At 46.9% G+C, this 27,467-nt stretch overlaps 4 protein-coding genes and 1 non-coding gene across 5 annotated transcripts; 1 reads left to right on the forward strand and 4 right to left on the reverse strand.

The window, feature by feature from the left end:
• Nucleotides 1-379: 379 nt before the first annotated feature.
• Nucleotides 380-1,757, reverse strand: LOC147974584 (uncharacterized). The gene is made up of 6 exons (XM_087519511.1): nt 1,676-1,757; nt 1,374-1,550; nt 1,152-1,223; nt 875-1,000; nt 682-771; nt 380-459 (listed from the first exon to the last, which is right to left on the reverse strand). The coding sequence occupies exons 1-6, from the start codon at nt 1,755-1,757 to the stop codon at nt 380-382; spliced, it is 627 nt and encodes a 208-aa protein (XP_087375637.1).
• Nucleotides 1,758-12,594: 10,837 nt separating this feature from the next.
• On the forward strand, nt 12,595-13,677 carry LOC147974585 (uncharacterized). Its single transcript, XM_087520087.1, has one exon. It carries the CDS (start codon nt 12,595-12,597, stop codon nt 13,675-13,677), a length of 1,083 nt encoding a protein of 360 aa, XP_087376213.1.
• Nucleotides 13,678-15,329: 1,652 nt separating this feature from the next.
• Nucleotides 15,330-15,482, reverse strand: LOC125555207 (U4 spliceosomal RNA). Its single transcript, XR_007304640.2, has one exon. It is a non-coding gene; the product is annotated as a U4 spliceosomal RNA (small nuclear RNA).
• Nucleotides 15,483-16,161: 679 nt separating this feature from the next.
• On the reverse strand, nt 16,162-21,148 carry LOC125550396 (coatomer subunit alpha-3). The gene is made up of 3 exons (XM_048713389.2): nt 20,874-21,148; nt 19,775-20,269; nt 16,162-19,250 (listed from the first exon to the last, which is right to left on the reverse strand). The coding sequence occupies exons 1-3, from the start codon at nt 21,079-21,081 to the stop codon at nt 16,300-16,302; spliced, it is 3,654 nt and encodes a 1,217-aa protein (XP_048569346.2). The 5' UTR covers nt 21,082-21,148; the 3' UTR covers nt 16,162-16,299.
• A 4,631-nt stretch (nt 21,149-25,779) lies between these two features.
• LOC125550397 (uncharacterized) lies at nt 25,780-27,227 on the reverse strand. The gene is made up of 2 exons (XM_048713390.2): nt 26,905-27,227; nt 25,780-26,778 (listed from the first exon to the last, which is right to left on the reverse strand). Exons 1-2 carry the CDS (start codon nt 26,977-26,979, stop codon nt 26,155-26,157), a joined length of 699 nt encoding a protein of 232 aa, XP_048569347.1. The 5' UTR covers nt 26,980-27,227; the 3' UTR covers nt 25,780-26,154.
• Nucleotides 27,228-27,467: the final 240 nt, after the last annotated feature.

A 27,467-nucleotide genomic window follows, 5' to 3' on the forward strand; every position in this document is an offset into this window, starting at 1 on the left:
ATTGGATTGAGGTCCAACGGCCGTCCTTCTTTTTTCTTCCTTCAACTTTCTTCCTCCTTCAAACATTTCTCCTCCCACAAAATCGACTTATCCAAATCGCAAAGTCAGGCAACTTACATACAGCTATTGTGATGTATATTTGCTGTTTCTAAACAAATGTGCCAGGTAATGCACACCCCATTATTTGCTAAAATTTGCCAAAACCGGGTTATGCAAACCCCATTATTTGCTTTGTTCACGTCAATCTTCTCCTGTGAACTGGCATACGCAGTACACACCATACATAGCGTACGTACGTTGCAGCCCCCTCGGCCTAGCAGTAAACTGAGTCCTGATCCGTGCACGTCCGTGTCACAGGCCACAGCGTACTGCCACTTGATCACACAATTACAGCGTGAAGCGCGGCGAGGGAGGCCAGCAGCAGCGAGAGCCGCAGCCGATTCCCCAACGAAATAGAGCCTGCAAAATACACAGCGTCATTAGTTAGTCAGCAGCCCATGTCCTCTCTTCATTCATGCTGGCTGGAGATGGAAGGCGGATCGATGCATGCATGCAACTATGCAAGGCTCTGTGTCCGAGTGTATATATGTGTGTGACGATCTCGACGGACGGGATGGAATGAGTTGGATCGAATGGATGGTGCATTGCCTTTGGTGCTGGAGGGAGCGCCGTTGGCATTACCAGGTGGTGGCGCCGTCGAGGACGATGGCGAAGGCGGCGCCGGTGTCGTCGTAGGGGTGGAAACCGGGCAGCCCTTGTCGTCGGTGGCACCTAGACGCTCAAGCACAGCAGGTCTCAAAACAAGAAGAAGAAAAGGCAGAGTCTTCAATTCAGTGTTGAGACAATTTTTTCAGACCGGGGGGAGGGGTCTTACAGGTGATGCAAGGGCGGGTAGGGTCGCCTTCCACATTGGTTGCGCCTGGGTTGCACTGGCACCGGTACTGCCGGCCCTCTCCGCTCACGCACGTGCCTTCCGAGCCACAGTCAGTGTATGAGCAGGCTGACACACACACACACACACACAAACACACACACACAAAAAGCCAAAGGAAAATCAGCCCATGTCATTGCCTGATGAACTAGCTCGTCGATGGATCGCTGATTATCAAGGTTTGAATCGTCGTGCAGGTTGGGAGGTCGAGTTTACGCACGGTCAAGTACGGTTGCGTTGGCGGGATTTGGCGGCTTGGGCCTGTAGCAGGTGAACTCCGATATCGATAGGCCTGAATCAACAAAGGAACGATTATATTCCCAGAGAGAGGTTAAATCCAAAGGTTTTAACTTTGGCACGCGCGATCAACAGCCCTGCTTAGAGGTGAATCGTACAGTATGATCCATGGCGTGATCATATCATATGGATCGCTTTTGCTTACAGGTGGGGACGGCGCAGGGCAGAAACAGGTGTGGCGGCAAGGGGGGAGGGAAGGTGAAGTTGGGCCGAGACCACCCGGGGTCGCACTCGCACTCGTAGCCCAACGGGATGTTCCCCTGCAGCTCCTTGCAGGTGCCCATGCCGCAGAGCGCCCCGACGCACGCCGCGCCGGTGCCGCCTGCGACAGAGGACCGGACACAAACAGCAGCTTATTATAGCGTCACCACGCACCACACCGTATCTCTCTCTTCCACCTGCACCTGAAACTGAGGAAGAAGCCATAGGACAAGAAGAAGGACTGACCGGCGGCGACGGCCGTCCGGGCGGCGGCGCAGGCCAGCAGCGCCACGAGTAGCGCGGGCATCGCCAAGCTGCCGGCGGCCATCTTCTTCTTGTCTCTCGCGCTAGGATCTTCAGGGAAAGGCAGGCTGGAATGTTATAGTAGTATGTAGGAGGCATTTGTACGTACGTATAGGGGCTGGCTGCCGGCGTCGGGGCGGGCAAAGCTGGGCGACAGCGATGCGCCATCGCGTGTGTTTTGTTTCTTGTCGGGGTCATAGGTTTCATCACCTGTATGTGGCAAGCTTCGTGTGTTTCTCTCTTTTTTGGACACGCACAGAAATGGTCCAATCTTTTGTTTCTCTCTAGAAGTACAAGTTCACGTGTGTACGTGAGCTTGTGAAACGACATAACAAATTGTTTACATGTTTGCGACCACTCCGTCAGATTTGGCTTCGAAAATATTTGGATTTGAAATATGTGAAAGCACGACTAGGGCAAAGCCTTTCTCCCCTCAATCTCCGCCGGCGAGCCCGTCAATTGCCGCCCCGGTGGACGGTGGCCGGGAGGGGAATTGTGGTGCCTCGGCTCCGGTTGGTGGATAGGTTAGGGTTCTAATCCTTGTAGGAACGATGCTCGGGTGGATGGCGATGCTTTATCTTCTAGTCGGTCTTCTGGACTCTGATTATCCTCGAATTTGTCCATCCGGACGGATTAGACAGAGCTCTGGCATAGATTCCTGCTAGCTTTTCGGGGCAGTGACGTTAGGGTATCTCGTCGTGCGTACACGACGGCGAGATTTGATGTCATGTTCTTTGGATCAATTCAAGGGTTGCACATTTACGACTATGGCTCCGGGACACTGATCCTTATGGGCACGTGCACGAAGACTTCCTGGATGTTATCGAAAAGGTTAGGCCGGCCCTAAATATGGGAGCGAGGACAATGACACGTTAGCGTGAAAGGATCGACATGAACCTAGAGCGGGTGAATAGATACAATACAACTACAAAGTCTAATTAATTATTAGCAATTTTACGCAAGTGCTAGTCAAGTTCTAACAATAGATGATAGCAATAATATGGTGAGCAAAACAACATGTTGTGTTAGCAAGTGCAAGGTCAAGTGGCCAAAATAAACTACAGGTGAGAGCTAGGGTTAGGGATAATCGAAACTTCGAAGACGAGGAAGTATCCCGATGATCACTTTCTTTGAGGGAACCTAATCACCGTTGGAGGGGTTGGCGTTACCACGAGGGCACATCAACTCCATGAAGGCTCACCTTATTCTCCTTGAGATATCTCTACAAAGGCAATTCCCAACCACTAGCGGTAAACTTTGAGGCGACCTCCAAACCTTCACATACTTTCCAGGGTAAATCACAAGTCGATTTCTCACGGGAGCACTCCCACCGCCTAGGAATCTACAACCTCCAAGAGTAACAAAACCAAAGGGAGAAACGCTCAAGACTTGCTCAAATCGTGATTCGCTTTGATCAAAATATAAAGAGGAAGTGGATCTATCACTTGGTGAAATCTCTCTCAAGAACTGTCACAAATCTCTCCAGGGTTTAGGACTTGATGTAGGAGAAATTTAAAGGGGTCACTCTGGTGTTCTAGCATTCGTTTGTATGTAATGGTCTTACCCCTCCATGAAGTGGTGGAGGGGTATATGTAGTAACCCAAGGAACTAGTTGTTTGTCAGATTTCTTGTATGGGTCGCACGTCTGGCCCTGTAGAATTTGACCTGAACATACAGTTGATGGGCATTATAGACTTTTCTCTAAGTATATCGCAAATAAAGTTGAATGGACATGAACTGAAAAGAACTAGCTAGCTTATTCTCAGGGGCTTACTTTTCATGACGGCTTATCTAGGGATTATTTCCAAAGCAGGTTATGCATAAGCCACAACTCAAAAAACTAGGTATTATAAGTGTTCATGGTGGATCACTGGAGGAGATACACTACCTTCACAGATTGATACCTTGGTTCTCATTTAGGAAAACTTGTTGCTAGCTAAAAACTCCTACACTTGGGAGCCCAACTATATTACATCCTAGTAGACCTGGTGTAAGCATCAAATTCCTTGGCCCGGAGCAAAGTCGCCGAAGTTGAAGGTAGTTTGTCTGGATCCAATCTAAATATATGTGCACAACCCCTATCTAGCGCGTCAATTGTCGGTATTTTCTATCGGCAACAATGAACATGGGGCGACGTACACACAAAGATCTAGTTCTGCATTATCAGCACCCCTCTAGATTCTTTGTGTATAAGTTGCCCATGTTGTGTGTACATGGTGTGTACTCCAAATTGATGATGTACCTATAACTGATGGATTTCGAGTCACCACACTGGCCCACTCTATGGATGTTGGGCTAGATTAGTTTTACCTAACTACATCTGAGGTCATGACATCGTCAAACTCTCAATAGCAATGTGTGGTTTATTAGTAATGGCAATGCGAATTTATTTGCAGTGTTATTTTTTCACAACGAAGTATGAAGAAGGCGTCGGATAGAAGGGTGGAAATTTGCGTATGAACCCAGGCTCACCGGCACTTGTTGAGTAAATTCAAAGGGTCATCAGCTTGGCGGTCATTGAGAGATCCAGAAAAAAGCAATGTTCCAGGATTACCAACTTAAGAGAGGGGGATGCGAACACAAAAAAATTTCATCGCCGCATCAATGCTAGGAGGAGAAAGAACCATATTCACAGGATCAAGCATGCACACGGATGGGTGACCGAGCATGAGGAAAAAGAGAAAATCGTTCACGGCCACTTCTCCAAGATTTTGGGAAAGGGCGACAACAGCACAAGAGATTTCAACTGGGCCGAGCTCAATATTGAGCCACATGACCTGCATGATCTTGACTCCACCATCACCATGGAGGAGGTCTGGAACGCGATCAATGAAATGCCAAGTGATAAGGCACCTGGCCCAGATGGATACACTGGAATGTTCTTCAAGAAATGTTGGGAGGTCATCAAGCATGATATGATGCGAGTCATAAACTGTTTTGACTCCCTGCACACCGCAAACCTTCATTGGCTCAACTCCGCGAATGTGGTGCTACTTCCAAAGAAAGATGGGGCGGAGGGAATCGCCGACTATAGACCTATTAGCCTTATCCATGCGATCGCCAAGATCTTGGCGAAGGTGATTTCCATGAGGCTGGCCCCTCACATGAACGCCCTAGTCTCCAATGCCCAAAGTGCCTTCATTAAAAGGAGAAGTATCCACGACAATTTTATGTGCGTCCGCAATTTCGCACGCCGACTTCACAAATGCAAGACCCCCGCCCTCCTCCTCAAGCTCGACATTCGCAAGGCATTTGACTCAGTTAGGTGGGAGTATATCATTGATCTCCTTCAAAGGATAGGTTTCCCGAGCAAGGTGCGGAACTGGATAGCTGCCCTTCTATGCACGTCATCTTCGCGCATCCTCCTTAATGGGGTGGCCGGCCCACCCATTACCCACGGTTGTGGATTCCGGCAAGGGGACCCCCTCTCCCCTTTGCTCTTCGTGATCGCGATTGACCCTCTCCGCCAGCTTCTTGATTTGGCAACTCGGAAGGGCCTTCTCCACAAGATACGTGGCTGTGGCACTATGGTGAGAACTTCACTCTATGTGGATGATGCGGCCGTGTGTTGACACTCAAAATTGGCACGGTCATAAAATTAGCATAGGTTATATCAAGACCAATTCAAACTTATGATTGGAAGTCACCTTGGAATCTCTCTCTTCGAGAAGATCAAGATGGATATGAAGATGGTCTAAAACGGAGCTCGGACTCAAAAGTTATGACAAGTTCAGAGATGCTCATGTTGACACCAGAGTAAAGAAATGCATAAAACTCGGTTAATATGGCCTCTTATGGAAACTGTTCCAACATGAAAGTTGTGCGTCTCGTCGAAACGATTGATTTTGATATAAAAATCATCTTAATCCGAGTTTGTATGCAATCTGTGGAGGCAAAATTAGGTCAGAAACAGAAGCTGCAGAGTCATTTCGGACCGACCGAGTTGATTTGATCGGTGAGATCGAGTTGGTCCGAAAATTTACCAAAGAGTTGGCAATGTTCACTCGGTAGGACCGAAGCAAACCAATCGGTGAGACCGAGTTGATCCGAGAAATTACAGAAGGATACAGAGAGTTGGCAACGTTCACTCGGTGGGACCGAAACGAACCAATCGGTGAGACCGAGTTGGTCCGGGAGATTACCAAAGATTCATGTCCGAGTTAGGTTAGGGCTTTTGATGTTTTGGACGGAATTTTTAGTCCTTTTCTTGTACGAGAAGTCCAGACGCCCCATAAATAGATGAGAGGTGACGGCCGATTGAACAACACACAATTGAACATATCAATCTATCATCTTTTACCTTTACCTTTATCTCCATCTCTTGTTCTTCTTCTTCCTCGTTCTTCGTTCGTTCTTCTTGTTGCAGGGCGACGAACCTCGAGGCCCTAGGGGCGATCAGGTCGACCTAGGGCAGCCCATAGCCACCGCGCGCCCTGACGGGGTCCCTCCCGGGCGCGTGGGGGTTTCGGGTCCTCAAAAGCACCCGCCGGATTGCTTGTGTACCGCGCTTCCGGCCGGGTCTCCTTCGACGTGAGCTGCGGTGCATCACCCTCGGCTGGCGTTGGAGGTACACGGTGACGTGTTCATGTGCGAACACACTTTTTGGCGACTCCGCTGGGGACGAAGCTTTGAACGGTCTTCGGCCCGTTATTGCTACGAAGAGATCGTCATCTAGGGTTTGCAATCTACAAAGGTAATATGAATACCCAATTCACATATGTAGATGCAAATAATGTGTATATTGTTGCTAGATCATCTAATGAGCATAATGTATCGGCTAGCCCTAGCTTTATCAATCATGCATCTAATTATGTGCAAGGGCCGATGCAACAAAATCTCCATGATTCTACTTCATATAATTTTAGCAACATGCAATATATGTATCCCAACTCCCATGCATCGGCAACCCCACAAATTTGTATGCCGATGAATAACATGATGAGTTCGGTTAATCAAGTTGAGACACCCTATGTAGGAACTTCCAATGGTATGCAACAAAGTGTTTCAAGTTTTTATTCATTGGCAAATAACTTGCAGTATGTTAATCCAAACGTGCCGGTGGATAAGGGAATTGGCCATGTTACTACTAGTTATTTGGCCAATTACCCTCAACCATCATATGCTACACCTCATGTTAGTAATTTTTCAGCACCGCATGCAACTGTAGATGTTCATAATTCGGCCCCGCATCTTCATGGTCATAGCCGAATAAGTGAAAAATTTACAGGAACACATGTGCCGTCATCAAATACTGTAGCATATAATGCATACTCTACGCAATTTGAGAATTTCGGCAACACTCGCGAATCATTGCAGAAAGAATCTGAAAGTATTGCGGAGCAATCTCTTCCAGAAGTGGTTGTGGCTGCATTAAAAAAGAGCTTGGCACAAAACAAGAGGATTAGTGCTCTTTGCCTTGAACAATATGAAAAGGGGTTGTTTCCTGATTATGCTACAATAAAGGCTAGAGTTTTGCAAGAAGATGAAACTTCATCAATCGATAGAATTGGCGAGAGAGCATATCATTATACAGAAGTGCATACACCTCCACCTAGTACCGCAACATATTATACACCCCCTACACAGTTGCAAAATTTCGGCAACACTAACAGTTCATTGCTGAAAGATCCTAAAAGCATTGGGGGGCAAACTACACTAGAGCGGGCTGAAATTGAGAGGAGAGTTAAAGCTTTGCGCGATAGGGTGCAAGTACTTCGCCAAGAGAGAATTGATAGGGAATTAGTTCAAAGAAAAGAAGCCTTGCCAATTGACATAACCGGTGAAAAGAATGATGATTCGGAAACTAAAAGTGCTTCGGTTGAAAAAGCCGAATCAAGTTATATATATTCTGAATCCATCAATTCCAAAGAGGCAAACATTATTGAGAAAGGGCATGGAAAGTATATCAAGACAGCCATACTTGATTTTTCTGAAGTTAACGGAACCTACTTCCTGCCCTATGAGTTTCGTGCCATAGAAATTGATGAGCTTCAAGAACAAGAACAAGTAGCCGAAGAAAGTTTGGTGGACGAAGATCTTGAAACTAATGATGCACCAAATCAAGAAAAAGATGATGACAAGGCATTGGGGAGCTATCCGAAGGCGGAGCAAGATATTCTTCAAGTCACACCACCATCATGCTCTCCCAACATATTTGAAGAGGTATGTCTAGCAATTAATTTACCTGTTTTCAGATTTGGTCATGACTTAGTTGTTGATGCATATATTAGAAAAAACTTCATAAGAAATATTGAGAGACCCATGAACAAGGGTAATTTATTTGTTAGCAATCAGATTGTCACAAAGCATATCGGTCAACATATTGCACCATTCAGAAAGACCGATAGTGAAAAATTATTGCAGCCAAGGCTTTCCCCATTGCTTTATCTAAAGCTCATATCTAATTGGGTAGCTTTTCTTATTTCTTACTTGGCTTACACTTGGTCTCAACTAAGACGTCTATGTTCTAAATATCTTTGTTTCAGAAATTTAAAGCCAAGGTTAAATTCTATTGAGAAAACCGATGCTAATATAATAACTTGTCCAAAGACATCGGAGATAGAGTGGAAAACACAATGCATAGCCGAATGGGGAGATTCCAAATCTAAACCATTCGTTTGCTTATCTCCAAAGCCGTTCACACAGCAAGATCGGCTAAAAAACAAGAAGTATACCTTCAATTCCAGCATGTGTGATCAAATATTTGATTTGTTGCTGAAAAATAATTACATAAGAATTCTTGATCACCATGTCAAGCCATCAATTCAAGGACGAATGTATTGTAAGTTGCATGATTCATTCAAGCATAATTTTGAGGATTGCAACATGTTTCGTCAAATAGTTAAATCGGCCATTGAAAAAGGACGATTGAAGTTTGTTGAAACACCAAAAGATGATAGGTCTATTCCGATTGGTCCCGATGGCAAAAAGTTTTTGCATCGGCTGCTTCAAGCCGATCCATTTAAAGAGAAGGTAAAAAACTTCAGGTGATGGGATCAAGCTTTCAAGTAAAGAAGTTGTTGAAGAGCATAATGAACATAATCTTGAGGGCGAGAATTCCATCAAAGCTACAGTGGAGACGCCAAGGACTGGGGGGCAGCAAGCAAATTCAATGATCGATGAAAGCAAACCAAAAGAAAACAAAGGCCGAAATAAGCGCAAGTGTAAGAGATCAAAAATCACTTTCGCTGAACTATTGGATAAATATCAAAAGAAGAGTGAAGAGAAGAATGCTTATCAGCCAAATCATGCAAAGAAACCAAAGTCATCCCCAAAGCGCAAATATGAGGGTCGGCATTAGCAAAGTGAGAATCTCAATGCAGCATATTCATATCCTTACTTTGGGCCGCCGATGCCAATGTCGTGGATACCTCCCTATGCTCATGTAAATCCATATCCATCATGGGACAGGTATGACACAAGGACACATTACACATTACCCATCTTATTTTGGACCGTCTCACCAACATTATGCAGCTCCAAGAAAATCAACATTTGATGAACAATCACATGTCAAAGATCGTTTCAATCACAAGGAATCGGTCCGGAGCTCAAGGAATGAGAAAGAGGTGGTCAAGCAAGTTTACCGTGTTAAAAAAGATGGTCGTAAGAGTGTTACTTCAGATTTGATCTCAAATGAAAAAGAGTCAATTAAAGTGTTGACATTGGCTACTAAAGGCGATGAGGCAAGTCAATCAGGTGCCAAATCTGAAGAGAAGAAGTTGAGAGTGCACAAGGTAAAACAAGAGTTGCCATTGCTTCAAACAAAATCACAGCCAGGGTGCCCACTCGGCTTATCATATTGGCAAAAGAAGAAATTGCAAAAACTTAGTGCACAAGAACTTGAGGAAAGGAATATGGCATGGATTCCAAAAGGAAGTGCCCAAAATGAGAATTATGTGCAAGCTTCCATTACAAGAAGTACAATAAAAGTGAAGAGAGAGAAGGATGGAAGCAACAACCAATTAAGCCGAAGGAGTGCATCACAACATCAAAATCTTCGGTTAGCACATCATCCATTTTCTTCAACCATGCGATTGATGCCTTTGCCATGGAACTCATCCCTAGGTATGATCAATTACCCTCCATGGATTTATTTTCATCCATGGATGCAACATAAGCTTCTATATCATGAGAGGGTATTACCAAATCACTATACATTTGATTAGCTACAAGTTTGTTGCTGATCCAAACAGCCGAAATTCTTGATTTGTCATTTCATTTGTTTATTTCGGCTATACATGCTTTGGTCGATGAATTCTACATGAACCTTATGGAGGTGGCCGATATTTATTTATCGCCCTAAGAATATGACAAAGCATAGCCGGTGTACCATTCTAAACATCGTCCTTAGTTTGATTGGAGAGCAAGACAAGGTACATGTTCATGGAAATCTATACATATACTTATATTATGCTTGCATGGAGATGAAACATTATGACCGATGCCATTCAAAATATGTTGCATAGACCGATTCATAGAAATTGAGTGGGTTTATGCTTTGATTTAATATATATGATTCGGCCTACGAATATGAGAGGCCAAATAATTGTTGTTTTATTATCGACCATCGGATTTATGACATGCATAATATTGATATTAGCCTTGTCCTTCCAGTACTATGGAGATTATGTTTTGATGGTTGAATTCATAACAATGCCAAGGTGTTGGTGTTGTTTATATATCTCCTTATGGTACTATTTTGTGAAGCCTCATGTGAAGCCTCATGCCACTTATAATATATTTTTTGCACAATAATCAAAGCCGAATATGCAATGTTGTTCGGTTTGGATCTTTTGGGTGCCGTAGGTGCTACGCACATTGAGGCTTTGGGTGATTCGTTTTGAGTAGTGCAACAAATATCCAAGGGTCATCAATATTTTGACGAATCACTTATAGTTTACCTTGAGGTATCTCTCGATATAAAATTTACCTTGGGTTGCTTTAATATTTCTCTTATATCTAGACATGAAAATTGAAGAGCAAATGAGTTGGCGCAACAAGCATTAGGCTACCATGTTGATCATGGTGTATTGCACATCTATCAATAGCCGATGCTTGATCTCATCGACATAGGTTAGGCCGAACCAAAGCCCATTGCTTCGGCCACAAATGAAATTTGTGTGCAGGTGAAAGAAAGGATTAGAGGGAATTCATTCTTGATTGTCTGCAAAATCCCAGTGAAAGGGTGAACAATATGGTTCGGAGGATGACTTTGAAATACATATCCATGGAAAATTATCACCGGATTGTTAATGAAATTGGGAAGGTTTCACCCAAGTTTGCATCAAGGATTCAAACAAGTAATGGTCGATATATACTTATCGTCCTAAGAAGATGCAAAATGGCCGATGGAGTGTTGACATCGTCCTTAGAACCAACATGGTACAAGTTATTTTTCGGCACGCTAGCTATGCCGAAAAACAGGGGGGCATGTGTTGACGCTCAAAATTGGCACGATCATAAAATTAGCATAGGTTATATCAAGACCAATTCAAACTTATGATTGGAAGTCACCTTGGAATCTCTCTCTTCGAGAAGATCAAGATGGATATGAAGATGGTCTAAAACGGAGCTCGGACTCAAAAGTTATGACAAGTTCAGAGATGCTCATGTTGACACCAGAGTAAAGAAATGCATAAAACTCAGTTAAGATGGCCTCTTATGGAAACTGTTACAACATGAAAGTTGTGCGTCTCGTCGAAACGATTGATTTTGATATAAAAATCGTCTTAATCCGAGTTTGTATGCAACCTGTGGAGGCAAAACAAGGTCAGAAACAGAAGCTGCAGAGTCATTTCGGACCGACCGAGTTGATTTGATTGGTGAGACCGAGTTGGTCCGAAAATTTACCAGAGAGTTGGCAATGTTCACTCGGTAGGACCGAAGCAAACCAATCGGTGAGACCGAGTTGATCCGAGAAATTACAGAAGGATACAGAGAGTTGGCAACGTTCACTCGGTGGGACCGAAACGAACCAATCGGTGAGACCGAGTTGGTCCGGGAGATTACCAAAGATTCCTGTCCGAGTTAGGTTAGGGTTTTTGATGTTTTGGACGGAATTTTTAGTCCTTTTCTTATACGGGAAGTCCAGCCGCCTCATAAATAGATGAGAGGTGACGGCCGATTGAACAACACATAATCGAACATATCAATCTATCATCTTTTACCTTTACCTTTATCTCCATCCCTTGTTCTTCTTCTTCCTCGTTCTTCGTTCGTTCTTCTTGTTGCAGGGCGACGAACCTCGAGGCCCTAGGGGCGATCAGGTCGACCTAGGGAAGCCCATAGCCACCGCGTGCCCTGACGGGGTCCCTCCCGGGCGCGCGGGGGCTTCGGGTCCTCAAAAGCACCCGTCGGATTGCTTGCGTACCGCGCTTCCGGCCGGGTCTCCTTCGACGTGAGCTGCGGTGCATCACCCTCGGCGTTGGAGGTACACGGTGACGTGTTCGTGTGCGAACACCGTGTTTGTTGCGCCAATAAAGAGGGACGTCGACAACCTTGCATCCATCCTAAGGGGCTTTGGTGATGTCACGGGCCTTCACACAAACTTTCAAAAGAGCTCCGTTGTGCCAATCCAGTGCAGTCAACGAAACCTGGACCACATCCTTCAAAGTTTGCCGGCAAAGAGAGCTAATTTTCCGATGACTTACTTGGGACTACCCCTCTCGGTCTGGAAACTAAAAAAGGTGGACTTCCAGTATCTTGAGGACAAGGCGGCAGAAAAATTGGCCCCTTGGGAGGGCCAAAATATCATCACCATTGGGTGTACAGCGCTCGTAAAGTCCGTCATCACCTCCCAAGCAATTTACTCCATCACCCCTTTGATCGTCCCCCAAAGCACTTTGCATAATCTCAATAAGATGGAGAGGGCGTTTCTCTGGTCCGCATCAGACAAGACCACTGGGGCCAAGTGCAAGGTCAATTGGGAGGTAGTATGTCGTCCCTTGGAATATGGTGGTCTAGGTGTCCTCAACACTGAAAAATTTGCGCGTGCTCTGAGACTGCGGTGGCCTTGGTATGAATGGACAGACCCATCCAAACTCTGGGTGGGTCTGGGCAACCCCTGTGACGAGAAGGACCTTGAGTTCTTCTACGCCTCCACCATCATCACTGTGGGGAACGGAGCAAGAACGCCTTTTTGGAACTCTTCTTGGCTGCTTGGCCGTAAACCAAAAGACATCGCTCCCCTTATTTACGAGGCCTCGACGAGGAAAACATGGAAGGTGAGGGAAGCCTTAAAGAACAATGCGTGGATCCTCAAGATAAAGCCCCCAGATATTGTCACCGTCCACCACATCCGAGAATTCTTCACACTTTGGATGCTCGTGCATGATTTCCACCTTGATGAGCTTGCAGATGATGTGATTGTGTGGAAACATAAAAATGATGGGGTTTACTCCGCGGCCTCAGCCTATAGGGCCCAATTCTTGGGCCTGGTCATATCCCCCTTGGACCGCATGATATGGAAGAATTGGGCGCCACCAAAGGTCAAGTTCTTTGCTTGGTTGGCCCTTCAGGACAAAATTTGGACTGCCGACAGACTTGCAAAGCGTGGATGGGAAAATTGTGGCTTATGCCCGCTTTGCAAACGAGAGCCCGAGAACGGGCCACATCTCTTCTTCAAATGTCGTTACACCATCAGACTTTGGAGCATGCTGGTTGCAAAACTTGGCCTTGAACATGTTGATATATCTACATGGCACTTGGCGGGATCCGTTGAGGAGTGGTGGGATAGAAGAACCGGCATGGATATTCCATCACGCAAGGCCATGGCCTCTCTCACCATGCTTGTCTCTTGGGCAATTTGGAACGAAAGGAATGCCAGGGTCTTTCGACATAAAAGTGCACCGCCCCCGATCGTCCTCAACATCATCCTCGAGGAAGCGAAACTATGGGTCGCCGCGGGTGCAAAGAAACTAGGGGAAATCATAATACGCGAGTAATTGTCATGCGGTGTTGTATGGACACTTGTAAAACTCTATTCCTCTCTTAATTAATATATGAGGCAAATCTTTTGCCCTGTTTCAAAAAAAATAGCCAAAGAGTCAAAACAAATCTGACATTTTTTGGCATGCAAGATCATCAGGTGCACCATGTGCATGCAAAATTTTGCGGTGTTTGGACATTTGAGGAGCTGGTGAGAAAAATCATCTCTACACAATACACTTTTTCAAAGTTTCTTTAAGAAGCCAAATTTGTTTGTTTGTTTTTTTTGCCAGAAGCTCCCACAAAATTTTGCACACACCTAGCGCACCGGGGCATCTTGCATGCCAAAATAATAAAAGAAAAATCCCGAATTGATTGTTCATCGACGGGTGTAGCTTGGCTCTAAATCGCCCTCTCCTTGGACAAAGATACTTCATACAAAAGTGAGCACGAAGAGAAAGCATGCCAATGCTTAAGCAGCACACAATGCCTTCTCATAAGGCAATCTCCCCTCTATAGTTTCACCACACATTTACGGTTGCGCTCACCACTGTTGTTGGCAGTTGGCGCTTCTTTTCTTGGCTAGATGCAGCGGACAATAATCTAAATGTGAAACACCATTAGTCGGGTTCAAAATGAGAGAGATGTTTTAGAAATGTCATGATGGCTAGCTTTATTTCAAATCAAAAAGAGATACATCATCCACCATAAAGTGCTATTACAGAACCAGGAGGATTTTTCGAGCACACAACTGGAGGATGAACCCTAACTAAACTAGCTAGCTCATGAGCCACGTGGTTAACATCACGAGCACAATGCTCAATGACCATATAAGGAAATTCAGTTATAACAAACCAAAGCAGACATTGATAATCGTAACCGCCATCGCCAAGGAACCTAATTCGTCCGTCATACAATCGGAGAGCACCGAGCAATCAGACTGCACAATTAGCTTCTGGATACCTATTTGGCGTGCCAACAGCAGGCCACACCTCACAGCAATTGATTCAGTTGTACTCTCTCCGTTACAAAAACGGGGACGGAGAGAGTGTGTGCATAACTAGGTCGTCTACATCATCTCTGATTATAGGTTCAATTTCAGATTCCCGATGGTAATTCATACCAGAGTGCGCACATATAATTTCACTAAAGAGGAATAGACAAACCTTTTTTTTGGCTTTTAATAATGGGGCGTGCTACGCGTCCGCCGGCTTACCGCGAGCCGTCAAATCTCACGCCATCGAGCGGCCGAGCGTCATCCTTCCCACTGCAACACAGGTAATGTTGCGGATTTTTCTGTAACAAAGGTCGTGTTGCAGAAATCTTTGCAACTTATGTTACGGAATTTTTCTTTGCAACAAGATCCTTATTGCAGAATAGATCTTTGTTTTAAAAAAGCATCTGCAGCTCACAGCCGTGTCCGCCACTATTGCAACAAGAGCCTTGTTGCAAAAAAAAACATCTTCGCTCTGGCTGCTGCGCAGGCCGATTCCGGCAAGTACCCACGACAATCGATGGCAGGCAACACACTCCCAAGGTCGTCTTGCTACGTTGTTTCCTGCCCTCCAGCAAGCTTCACTGCTGTGATGCCTGTTCGTACACGTGGTTTGTTAGTTTCGGTCTCATAATCTGCCCACAAAATATAAATGTTTATGTTTGTGATTTGTAGGGCTTTACCCTCACCCAAAGGAGAGAGAGCCCTTCCAGAAATTCTAAGTGGCTCCGAGGAGCCAAAAAGGGGGTTTGGAAATAGTTTTCAACCAGCAATTGACGTGCCTCGGTATAACCTCACTAGCTGCGTCATTGCCCCAAGCGCAAAGATGAGATTACATGTAGCCTCACCATGCCATCTTATACCCATCTCCACCTCCCCATCCTCGCTAGCCCAGCGATGTGGGACAAAAGGAACGCGCAAAAACCAGCTGTGCACGCTTCGCTCTTCTCATGGGCCGCTAGTATACAAGGCCATTTCTCCATCTTACGCTAATCGGCCTGCGGTAAACAAGAGCTAAACGATTTATCAAAGGAAAAAAAATGAGTTAACAGGCTTGACACTAGCATTTTTTTCTCAAGAAAAGGTTAACACCATAATTTTTGTTGATAGCAAAACATATCTAAACCATAACTTTTCTTCATCGATGAAAAATATATCTTATACTCCCTACGTTCCATATTAATTGTCGCAGAAATGGATATATCTTAGACATATTTCAATGTCAAATACATCTGTTTGAGCGACAGCCAATATTCAATGACAGATACCTTCGTTTGAGCTGAGCGATAACAAGTATGAGACGGATGGAGTACTAATTAACTCGTTGATATCATGTATAGGCAAAGTTTTCTATCTCACATGTAACCTGACATCAACAAATAATCTAACTGTGAGCGAAACTATGATACATCAACGGATAGGGCAAAGTTTGCATGAGTTGATCATGGTAAGTCTCAAGCAGTATAACAGCATCCTCAAGGCAAACAAAACCGGGGGTATGGAGAAGTATGAGAAAAACTCGACAAAACCATGTACTATTATGCTTATTCCTTACACATTCAGTAAACCTCCTGGTAAAATATAAGACAAGACTTTACGAGACTAGAAAGAATATAGGGGAGCTCTAACGACTAGCCTCTTCCGCTCATCTCGTCTGTGTAGGGGAGCACAGGAGGCCCGAGGCGTCCGCGCCAACCACAGAAAGCTCGCATATGGTACAAAGCTGCCCTTCAATGGAAGGAACAAACCGGGATCCGCAGTATGGGCACGAGACATCCTTTTGGCCGCGGTAGATGGGAACATACGTCGAGCCACAGACGACGAACGGATTTCTGTAGTCATAGTTGAGCTCATGGCTGTCCTGCTTGCCGTTGCACTGCTGCTGCACCTGCCGGGCCTTCTTCGCTTGGACCTCGTTGGGGCTGTTCTCGAGGAGCAGCCTTGCAAAGTGCTCTGCGGTCGCGAAGTTCTTCTGCTTGTAGCATAGAGCCATGGCGTTTGAGAGCACAAGCCTCATGTGAACCCTCTGGAGCTTGCAGTTGGTGAAGTAGGCCGCCAGTTCCTGTTGCCGGTTGACGTTATCCTTCAATTCCTTCCTCTTGAGTTCCATTCTTAGACCAAGAACATATTCCCTCACTATCTCGATCAACTCCTTCACTTCATCAACTTCTCTCCGTGAGTCTACCACGATCAGGGGAATGGTATGCAAGATGCTGAGGAACTGTCTCAGCGCTTCTGGGAACTTCCCCTCGGTTGTGGCTTTGTAGGCTGCCTTGAGCCTGTCTTCCATTTGTGAGAAGGTGAAGACTAGTGAAGGAGGGCCCCTCACGTTAGGACTTGAGGACTCACTCCAACCTTTCTCAACAGCAATTGATATAACGGGAGCAGTTGCAAGTGCACGAAGATATGAATGACTGCCCATATGCAGATCGAGAAACATGGGTTTCAGGGGAGCAAAGTTCTTGATGCCCAACTGGCGGCTGAGCAACCTCATTGCAGTGTCAAAGTTGCCTGCTGCTGCATGCTCCCCAGCAAGAGAAGATTTCTGAGTCCAAATTTGGCTGACAGGCATTCCTGGTGTAGGAGCAACAAACACAGTGGAGCGAGCATTTCCAGCAGCTTTTGGGGTCTCTGCTTCAGGCAATTCCAGATCTTCAAGATCCCAACCACCTTCCTCACCATCCTCCTCGTTCGCTTCACCTTCCTCGGGATCAAAACCATCACCCCCATTTGCCACTGCATCACTTGCATCCACAATATCCAAGTCCTCATCACCCCAGTCAGCACCAGCAGCTTCATCATCTTCCTCAACTTCTGCTCTCCCAGTAGCATCCAGTCCACCCTCAAATATGCCACGCATCACCCGGAGCAATGGCCAATCAACGCTGGATATGAGAGGTGCAGGCGGAATCAAAAGTGAGCGAGTTTTTCCTTCAGATAGAGAAGGAACATTCTCACCCAACTCAGCAGCAAGCCTTTCAGCAATTTCAGTGAGCCCATGAGTGGCGGCAGTGACATAGGCAAGAGGAAGCTGTCCGGCATTCTCCAGGATCTCAGCTCGCTTCCTAGCATCCCCAAGATACAATGCATTGTGGAACTGACCCATCAAATTGTTATTCTGTCCGGCAATTTTGCACATGAAGCCCACCTTGTCCATGTAACCAGTAATAAGATACAGAAAAGTCAGCCTCTCAAAATTCTTCGTCCGCTGGTATGCATATTCCACAATACCAACATTCCCCTGCCTCAGGGCCTCAATTCCCAACCTGTACCAGTGATCCTTGTCATCAATCTCTTTTGCAGAAGCCACTGCGATTTGGATGTTACCACTTTCAAGAGCTAGATTAAATCTTGTCTTCTCATCTTTCACAAAGTGGAGAGCAACTTCTGGAAACCCTTTCTGTTGTAAATATGAAATCACTGCCTGCCCACACAGCTGTGAGCTCTTAATCATACTCATAACATGGTCATAACGTTTCCGGAGAAGGGCGAGCTTGAAAATGTATTCAGAAGCATCGACTGATATCAGCTTGTTCTTTCCATCACGATCAAGACAGAAAATGTTGTTCCCAATAACCCTTGTTATGTAAACAGGGACATCAAGGGTCTTTATGATCCCACTATCTCCATTGGGAAGACAGTATTTGATATGGTTCAAAGTAGAGTAAATAAAAACACTGTTCTCATCCCAGGCACCACTTTTCACACGAATGGTTTCATGCAGTGTAGAGCGATGAACAAGCTTCTTGCTAGCTATAACCACTGCATGCTTGCTCAGCAGTGCAACATACTCCATGTCACTGGACCAAACTACATATTTAACACCAGCTGACTGGAGTTCACCAAGAACTAGCCTTTGTTGTAGATCAAAGATGGTCACACGATCTTCAGCTTTGCACAACAAATTACCAGTCCCAGCATAATAAATTGCATCAGTCGCAATAGGAAGAGGACTCTTCTTCACAATTTCATTCTTAAGATTCTTCACCAAAACTTGATTGCTACTCTTCTCAAGGACAGCAAACCTATTCCGTGCCACAAAAACAGCCGAGCCACCAGCTCCCTTCTTTGCCTCTTGCAAATAATCAGCCCTGCCAGCAGAATCTTTAGGAACAATGTACAGATCATATGAGCCCCCGTCCACATCAGAGCAGATCAACACAGCATTTTCAGTTGGACTATAAGATAGTGTCCTGGGTGCCTGGTTCAAGCTGACGGATCCTGGTCTTCTTATTGGAGCCACCTGAACTTCCTTCTGGGTGGAGTACTCAAAGAACCGGAGGAATCTGTCCTTCACATAGAACACAGTATCAGCACTCACGCTGAAAGCTGGGCGTTCCCTCTCTAATTTAAACACAATCATGCCACTGTCATGACCAGCAGCAAGAAGATTCATTTCAGGGTGGGCGGCAAGGATCCAGAAACGGTCATGTTCCCGCCTAAATGTCTGAATACCAGTTCGCTTTGTGGCATCCCAAATGCGAATGCTTTTGTCCTCTGAGTTGGACACAATGATGTCTTGCTTCGCATGGAACATCACACACGACACATTATTCATGTGCCCCCTCAAAGTATCAACTTCCCAAGCCTTGGTATCTGTCAAAAAATATCAAATTTTATTTTATTGTTTGTTCAATCCAACCAATACTCAGCAAAAAAATAATTAGTGCTAGACTAGACCTTCAATTGACATTTCTCATGTTGAACAAACAAGGGTAATTTGATAATTTGTTTATAATTTGTTCAGTCCTACCAATATGCAGAGTGTTTTAATGGATATTAAATGGTTATATACATGTGATCACTCAGAATTAACAAAAAGGTAATTTGACAATTACGAAACATGTTTCTTGCGTTCAGCTAGTTTTGATGACCACTGACAATTTAGTTGATATTACTTGTGATAGACTGAGGAGTAAACAGTAAAAGGTTCTGTACAAGTAATATCACTTAAACAGAATCAAAAGGATTCAAAATAAAATGACTAATTCAGAAGCATTGTTTCAAACTGTCATACAAAATAATGAAATGATGCGTACATAAATATGTAATTATTGTTTTCATACAACGAAATAAAATAAACCAGACATAAATAGTTAAAGAAGTGATTGCACTGTTACCATTCATTCTCCACAGCTTCACTTGCCGGTCATCTGCCCCAGAAACAATGAGTGGCAATGTGGGGTGAAATGATGCCCAGTTGACACCACGGTCATGGCCTTCCAAGACATATTTCACAACCGCATCGACACCCCCAAACAGATCAGTGTTCATCTGAGTGAGACGCAGGATGTCATCCGCAGGTGACACCGTCTTCTTCCTCAGGGCACCAATATCCCAAACACGGACAGTCTGATCTAGCGATGCTGACACAACCAGGTCCTCCTTGGGGTGGAAGGACGCGCACATGACATAGTGATTATGCCCAGTGAGCACAGCCACACAAGTACGTGACTGCCAGTTCCAGATCCGGATTGTCTGGTCATCACTGGCACTTACTATCCATGGGTACTCATGGTGGAATTGCACAGTACGAATGTAGTCGAGATGCCCAGTAAGCGTAAACAAGCAGCGGTGTGTCTTGTAATTCCACACCTTGATCTTGTAATCGTCACCTGCATTGCATCACAACCCAAAATCTTAGTCCAAGCTTTGTGAATGTTAATGAGCATGCATTGGATTATTTTACCACCTATTCTACATTCACTCAGCGTTCAAGCATTGACTCACTGTTAAGCTAGTAACTAAAACATGAAGCAGACTAACCAGAGTGCACCCCAGTGTCATCAGCGACACAATCCCCTCAACGTTTTGTGAATGCTAATGAGCATGCATTGGATTATTTTACCACCTACTCTACATTCACTTTCAACTGGCTAAAAAACTACGGTGATAACAGTCACTAATAAAAACCAAATGGCACTCCAAGTAAACAATTCTAGAAACAGCAAAGATCATAAAAGGAAGCACTAGATCCGACCAACCCATCCTACCAACTTATGACACCTTAACAGCCACCGGCACACATCAAGCGCGATCTAACAGCAGCGTCGACGGATCACAGAGACATCTAACGGCCTCGACACTCGCGCGCAGAGCCTCCAATCCAAGGCAAGGCTCGGGGCCGTGGCGCGCAGCTCTGTGTCAATCCGCAAATGGCAAATCACGCCCGAACCGATCGAGCCGAGCGGGATCTAGCAGGGCGGGGCGGGGCAGTACCTCCGGAGACGAAGAGGGGCTGGGTGGCGTGGAAGTGGACGCCGCGGACGGGGCCGTCGTGCTCGTCGAAGCGGTCGAGGAGGGTGCCCATGCGGTAGTCCCACATCTGGATCACGCCGCTGTGGAGGCTGGCGAGGATCCATGGCCGCCGCGGGTGGAAGCTCAGGCCCTTGACCCGGTTGCTCTTGGTCTCGAACTTGGTCAGCATCTTCCGTTCCCCCGCCGGCGGCGCGTCGTCCCCGGCGACGGCGGCGGCGGCCCCTGGCCCTGGCCGCGGGGTGGGGTGGGGGGGGGGGGGGGGGGGGGGTCGGTGGATCTGGGGCGGAGGAGGAGGAGGGGGGGGGAGGGAATGGCGGATGGGTGGGGAGGAGGAAGGTGCTTTAGATCTCGGGCAAGAGGAGATCTGGGTTTCCGACGCTGCTGAGTGCTGAGGTGGTGAGAGGCGGCGCCGCCGTTGGATTCTGGGGGAGAGGCGATCTGAGCCGTCGGAAATGGTGCGCCCGGGTTGTCAGTCACGCGCTCGCTTGCCGCAATGCTAAGATAAGCGGTTTGGCTGTGACCAATTTTTGGTAGGGTACGAATTATAAATTTCAACTGCTTAAAAATGTCATCGTTTCGTTAAGCGCATGCTTAAAAATGCCATCGCTTCGTTAAGCGCATGCTCAAAAATGTCACCGGACACCATTAGGCTAGTCATAGTGGGAGTAACTTAGCTAGTAACATAGCGTACTTTAAGAAAAGTTTGCTTACGTGGTATGTAGTTAATGAAAAGTGGTAACATAATGTGTTACTGTAACATAGCGTTTCCCAAAACAAGATGAGTCTACAAGCTAATAAATGAAGTCCTCTATGGCACTAGTACCATGTTACTTTGCACTATGAGTACAACGTGTGCTCGTGTATCTACGCATCCATCGTCACACGCAAACACTATGTACAATGTCCTCCAAAGACTGCAGTCGCGGAGCTTTAAGATTGATCGATGTCGCCACTAGCATCTCGATATCATCAAAAACATCACCTTCTATTGAAAACATTATGCATTGATCGAACAATAGGATGGCAAAAGCTATGGTTAGATTGTTCATTGGCTCAGAGTACAAGTACCCTCCTAAACATCCAACGATGGATTGGTTCTCGTGCGGAATGGATTTTGTATTGGGAATAACATCGATACAAATTCACATAAAACACCATATGGTATCTGTATTGGTGCTTATTCCAACATGATTGATGAGGGACTACTGAATTAAAGGGGAAAAGGGCCCCTCACCCTGTTCGTCGTTGGCGAGAGCCGAGAAGGGGAGGGGCTGACGGGGAAGGAAATGAGAGGCGATGGGGAGAGAGACGGAGAGTTGATCCCCCTTTCTCCCCCTTGGATTGTTGTTGGCGTAGGAAGGAGAAATCTATGTCGGTCATTCTTCCTCTATTCTAGGTCTAGTTGTTCTAATAAAAATGCATGCATCATGTTGGTCCCTTCTCGGCAGGTGTTGTTCCCTCTTATCTTCATTATCTGCTTTGTTCTCACTCTGTGCTTTCGATTAGGTTTTGGAGTAGGTCGTCTGGAAGTTGAAGCAAGTTGGTTTGACGCCAAGCTCGTCCTCTCCCTCCAAACCTTGTGGGGAAGGATTTGCTAACATGTTAATAGTGTTTTTGCTCTTCATCCGCCGGTGATGACCTCGGGCTTCTGTTCGTCAGTGTCGACAGTGGATTTGCTAACATGTTAATAGTGTTTTTGCTCTTCATCCGCCGGTGATGACCTCGGGCTTCTGTTCGTCAGTGTCGACAGTTAATCCCTTGGTCGGCGAACAACCAGACTCAGCAGCACGTGTCCGCCTTCATGCGGCCTGGAGGTCGACATGTCATTTTCTTGCTATAGTTGTTTACACCTGGTTCTTGATGGCAAAGTTGTTATTCATTTTTATGTTTTCCTTTGCCTGTAACGTGTAGCGTTGATCTTGTAATCTTCTGGGTTTTGGCCCGGTTCGCAATTAGGCCTTTCCAATATAACAAGAGTGGGGTGGCCCTCTATGGAGGGACCCGCGTGCGGCCCATGAGCGAAACGGGAAGCCCCTTATTTTTCTCTACTTTTTTTGTCTTTTTTGTTTTTTAGTCTTCTTTAAAATAACTCGGGATCTAAAAAAATCAAATTTTCTAGAAATTGTGAATTTTGAGAAAAAAAATAATCAAGAAATCTTAAATTTGTTGCAGATTCAAAAAATGATCGCATATAAAAAATCATGTTTTTAAAAAAGGGTTCAAGAAATCAAATAAGTTCATAATTTTGAAAAATGTTTGCGCATTCAAATTTTTTTGTGGATTTGAACAAATGTCTGGAATTCAAAAAATGTTCGTTGATTCAAAAAATATTCACGAGTTGAAAAAATGTTTGCGAATTTCTAAAACCATACCACGTATTGAAAAAATGTTCATGATTTGGTAAATAAATCAAAAAATAATAAATTTGCATGCATTTGCAAAAAATATGAATTTTAGAAATTGCTGTACTAAAAACAAGAAAGTGTTTGTGGATTTCCCAAAAATTTGTGAAGTCGAAAAATGTTCATGAGTTAACAAATGTTCACAATTTAAAAAATATTCTGAATTTTTTAAAAAGGATCACAGATCCAAAAATTGTTCACGACTTCAAAAGATGCTTATGAATTTAAAAAATGTTCATGATTTCAAAATAAATTACAATTCGAGAATGTTCATGATTTCTTAAAAAATATGATTTCAAAAAGTGTTCACGGGTTTGAAAGATGTTTGCAAAACGAAAAAATAAAAAACTAGAAGGAAAAGTGAAAAAGAAAAGAAAGATGAAGATAAAGAAAATAAAAACAAACGCATGAAAAATAAAAATAAAATGAAAAAAGATAAAAGAAAGAAAATGCCAGAAGAATAAACAAAGGCAACACTGGTTCAGGGCCGGTTCAGAAAAATAAGCAATGTAAGTGGGAAAAACCAGCATGGGCAAGCCCATACAGAGGACACACACACGCAAGTCGTACGCGCGGCCTAGGCGCCAAATAGGACTGGCCCTCTACGGAGGGCACAAGTTTGTCAGGAAAAAAATGAGTGCTTGACATGGGGTTTGATCCATGCCGACCATGGTTTTATTCTGAAAATGGACTTCCGCCCATCTTACACTTTCTAGACCAAGATCTAAGATATTTACACCGTGTTATTTGCTAAATCTTGGTTGTGCTTCTTAGAATTGTGAAACTAGAAAAATTCATACACACTCATAGGTTCCGCAACTTCTCTACCCCATCTTTGTCCCTAGGGTGAAAACCTCATATCCGGTTTTGCCAAATCGAATGACAGTAGCTGCTCCTGGTGTAGCTCCCTCATAGGAGGCGACATCTTGGAGACATGATATGGCATTGTGAGACCGATTTGAGTCTGTTAGTATTGCCACTTTGGGAAAGCGAGAGCTCATCATCGAGCAAGCATCATTGGTCATGGGGATTGTCGGTGTTCTCTTAGCTTTCAGAGGCGGAAATCTCTCTCTGGCACCGGAACTCTATCGGTGGTTTGCCTTGCAAGTGCAGCTTTCTGGTCCGACGATGCTTCGGGCATGGTGTAGGTAGTTGGCTTGCTCGTAGTTAGGCTCTTCGGGCGGAAATCCGTTTTGTATGTTTTTGTGTTTTCTTATAAAGCATGTCAATTATCTTTTGATTCTTCAGGAGGAAAAGAACATTTTGTGGATAGGTTGAGGTGAACTAGGAACATGAAGTGAGCGCACGGCAGTTCGACCAAGTGGTCATAGCTTCACGATGAAGATACGCTCTGTCCCTTTCCCGGGTTGCAGTTTGATCCAGAGACCGTCCAATTGCACGCCTGAAGCCCCAGAAAGATTCAGCGCATGCTTCATAAATTTTTCACTAGCAACATAGCAAACATAACAAGAATGCGAGATATTTAGCAAGATTTGCACAAAGCGTCGAAGTCACTGCGTTCCAAACAGACCAACACAGGGTTTGGATTACCAGGGGAATCCCACCCAAGAAGCTGCGATAGCAGCGGAGGGGAAAATGGAATGCCTAGGACTAGCATCTGACCCAATCGTGAAGGCGGCAGAAAGAGGCATCGGGAGACACGACCACCCAAAGCTTTGCCGATGCAGCCAAGCCGCGACATTCCCAGCTAACTCGCGTTTCTTTCAGAGCAGGTAAGAATACATTTTGAAAAATGAGCAGGTAAGAATAAGATCGAAGCCATTTCGCTCAAGCAAGAGACCAGCGATCTCTCCACTCTCAACCCAGGACCGCCGGTTAGATGGACGAGGAAGAAGACGACGTGAGCAACTCGTCTCGAACTCAGCGCCGGATGGAGCCATGGTTGCCGTCACCACCGCCGGCAGCTCGAACTCAGCACCACATGGGATGATGGAATGGAGGAAGATCGAACCGCTCTTTGCCCAGATGATAAGCAGCGGAGCCCAGACCACGTCGTGCTCCTCATCCATCTCTCTCCACCTGCGTGGTCCGTACAACATCAGCGGCCGCAGCTGCATTGATGCCAGCCATGAACATTCTTACAACTACTACTACCTAGGAGGCGAGTATGACTGCTGCTACTTCGGCGTCGCCATCGCCAGGACAACAGCATCCCATCGCCGGCTGATCCGTTTTCTCACTCTCCGGGAACGCCTCCCCGCGTCAGCAGATCACCAGATTCTGTCGTGCACCAGCATCTCATTCGCGGCCCAGAGAACACCACAGCGGAGGCGAGGCATATCATGCGTGATCCTTGTCCTTGCACAAGGGACAAGATGCAAGCACATGCTTGAAATCATGTAGGAGCATCAAGAGTGGTTGCAAATGAATTTCAACAGTTACTGGAGTGCAGTGTTCACATCACAGATCGACAACCAGAAATCATGGGAGACGGAAGTCAGAAGTAACAAAAATCAATGTGATTCACGCTTGAAATGAACTGCGAAGAGCATCAATACACGCTGGAGCAGACGCGGACGCCTCAGCTCGTGGTATCCTCCTGGCGGAAGGAAATGATCGACTAAGTGTGCGCTGACAGAGATACAAGAGGGATACACCGTCGCCGGGGGAGACGGCACCCCTCCGGCGACCAACACCACACCACGGACTGAAACACCACCCACGCTCACCGGACAAACGCTGCTGCTGCTGCCTTGTCTCGTCTTCCACCTCGAATTAGAACAACACACGAACGGAGAAATGACCCCCCACACTGAACGGAACGGACACCGGGCACAAGTGGAAATGTTGTTAGCTCGCTCGCTCCGGCCCGGCCTCGCTCACACGAAGCCGACCTCGGCGAACTGCGGGCGCGGCTTGGCCGTGGTGGGGCCGGGCCGCGGGACCGGCACCATGCCGTCCGGGAGCGGGTTCTTGCGCGGCCGGCCGCGCGGTCGCGGGATCTTGGGCGGCGCGTCCGGGTCCCGCGGCTTGGGCGGGCGGCCCCGCCGGCGCGGCGCGGTGGCGACGGCGACGACGGCTAGTCCGTCGCTAGGAGGGGCGCCGATGGCGGCGGGGGCCCCCCCGGGGTAGTGGCCTGGCGGGCGCACCTTCGGGGGCCGGCCGCGGCCGCGCTTGGCGGGAGGCGGGGGCGGCAGCAGCAGCGGCGCGTCGTCGGAGGATTCGTCGTCCTCCTCTTCCTCCTCCTCCATCTCCGCCTCCATGTCGTCCTCCTCGACGGGGGACCTCGAGGGCGGGGGCGGCGGGGGGAGCGCGTACTTGCCCCCGGCGACGGCGACGAGCTCGGCGGCGGCGGACATGCGGGAGAGGTGCGCGGCGACGAGCGCGGGGTGGGACGGCGGGAGGTCGCCGCCGGCGCCGCGGGCCGCCTCGATGCGGCGCGCGATGGCGGCCTGGCTGGAGCCGTTGGGCTCCCGGAGCGACGCGATGGCCTCCACGATCATCTGCACCCACCACAAGGAGCCAAAGAAGTCAATTTTCCCAGATCGGTCGGGGCGCGGGCCGCAGATCTGGGGAAAGAACGAGGCCGCTGCGGCGGCAGCGGCGGCTAGGGTTTAGAGGGTGCTTGCCTCGGGGTAGGAGGGGAGGACGGCGAGGTCGGAGGCCGCGCGGGGCGACGACTGGTCGCCGCTGGAGGTGGCCATACCTGCGTGCGTCGCCCGCGGGCTGGCTCGGCTCGGCTGTCTCTCTCGCGAGCGCAGGCAGAGCAGCGCGTGTGGGAGTGAGCGAGGGAAGGGGTGGTGGTGGGGGGTGGGAATTGGGGGCGCAGCGCACGGGGACGCGGATCTGGGTGAGGCGCTGCGGGGCGGAAATGGAACGCAAGTACGGTTCAGACGAGGAATCTGTCGGGTGGTACCGGGCGGCCGTGGGTCGCGACCGGCTTCCCTTCCCTTCCCTTCCCACTCGCGCATCCCCACTACCCACGACCCGCCACGCCCACACTGGTGGTTGGCAGTGCAGCCCGCCCGTTCCACGGTTTTTTTCAAGGGTGTGGCTACATCTAGAGTATAGCTGGCCAAATGGGCTGTTTTTTTCGGGCCGGCCCGTGAGCATGCCGGCATGGCCCGCCTTGGGCCAGGCACGGCACGGGCTAAACGGGCGGGCCCGGCACGAGGCACGCCCTGGGCCGTGC

The sequence above is a fragment of the Triticum urartu genome, chromosome 4A, assembly GCF_056163025.1.
Source record: "Triticum urartu cultivar PI428250 chromosome 4A, HENAU_Tu73, whole genome shotgun sequence".
Lineage (NCBI taxonomy): Eukaryota > Viridiplantae > Streptophyta > Magnoliopsida > Poales > Poaceae > Triticum > Triticum urartu.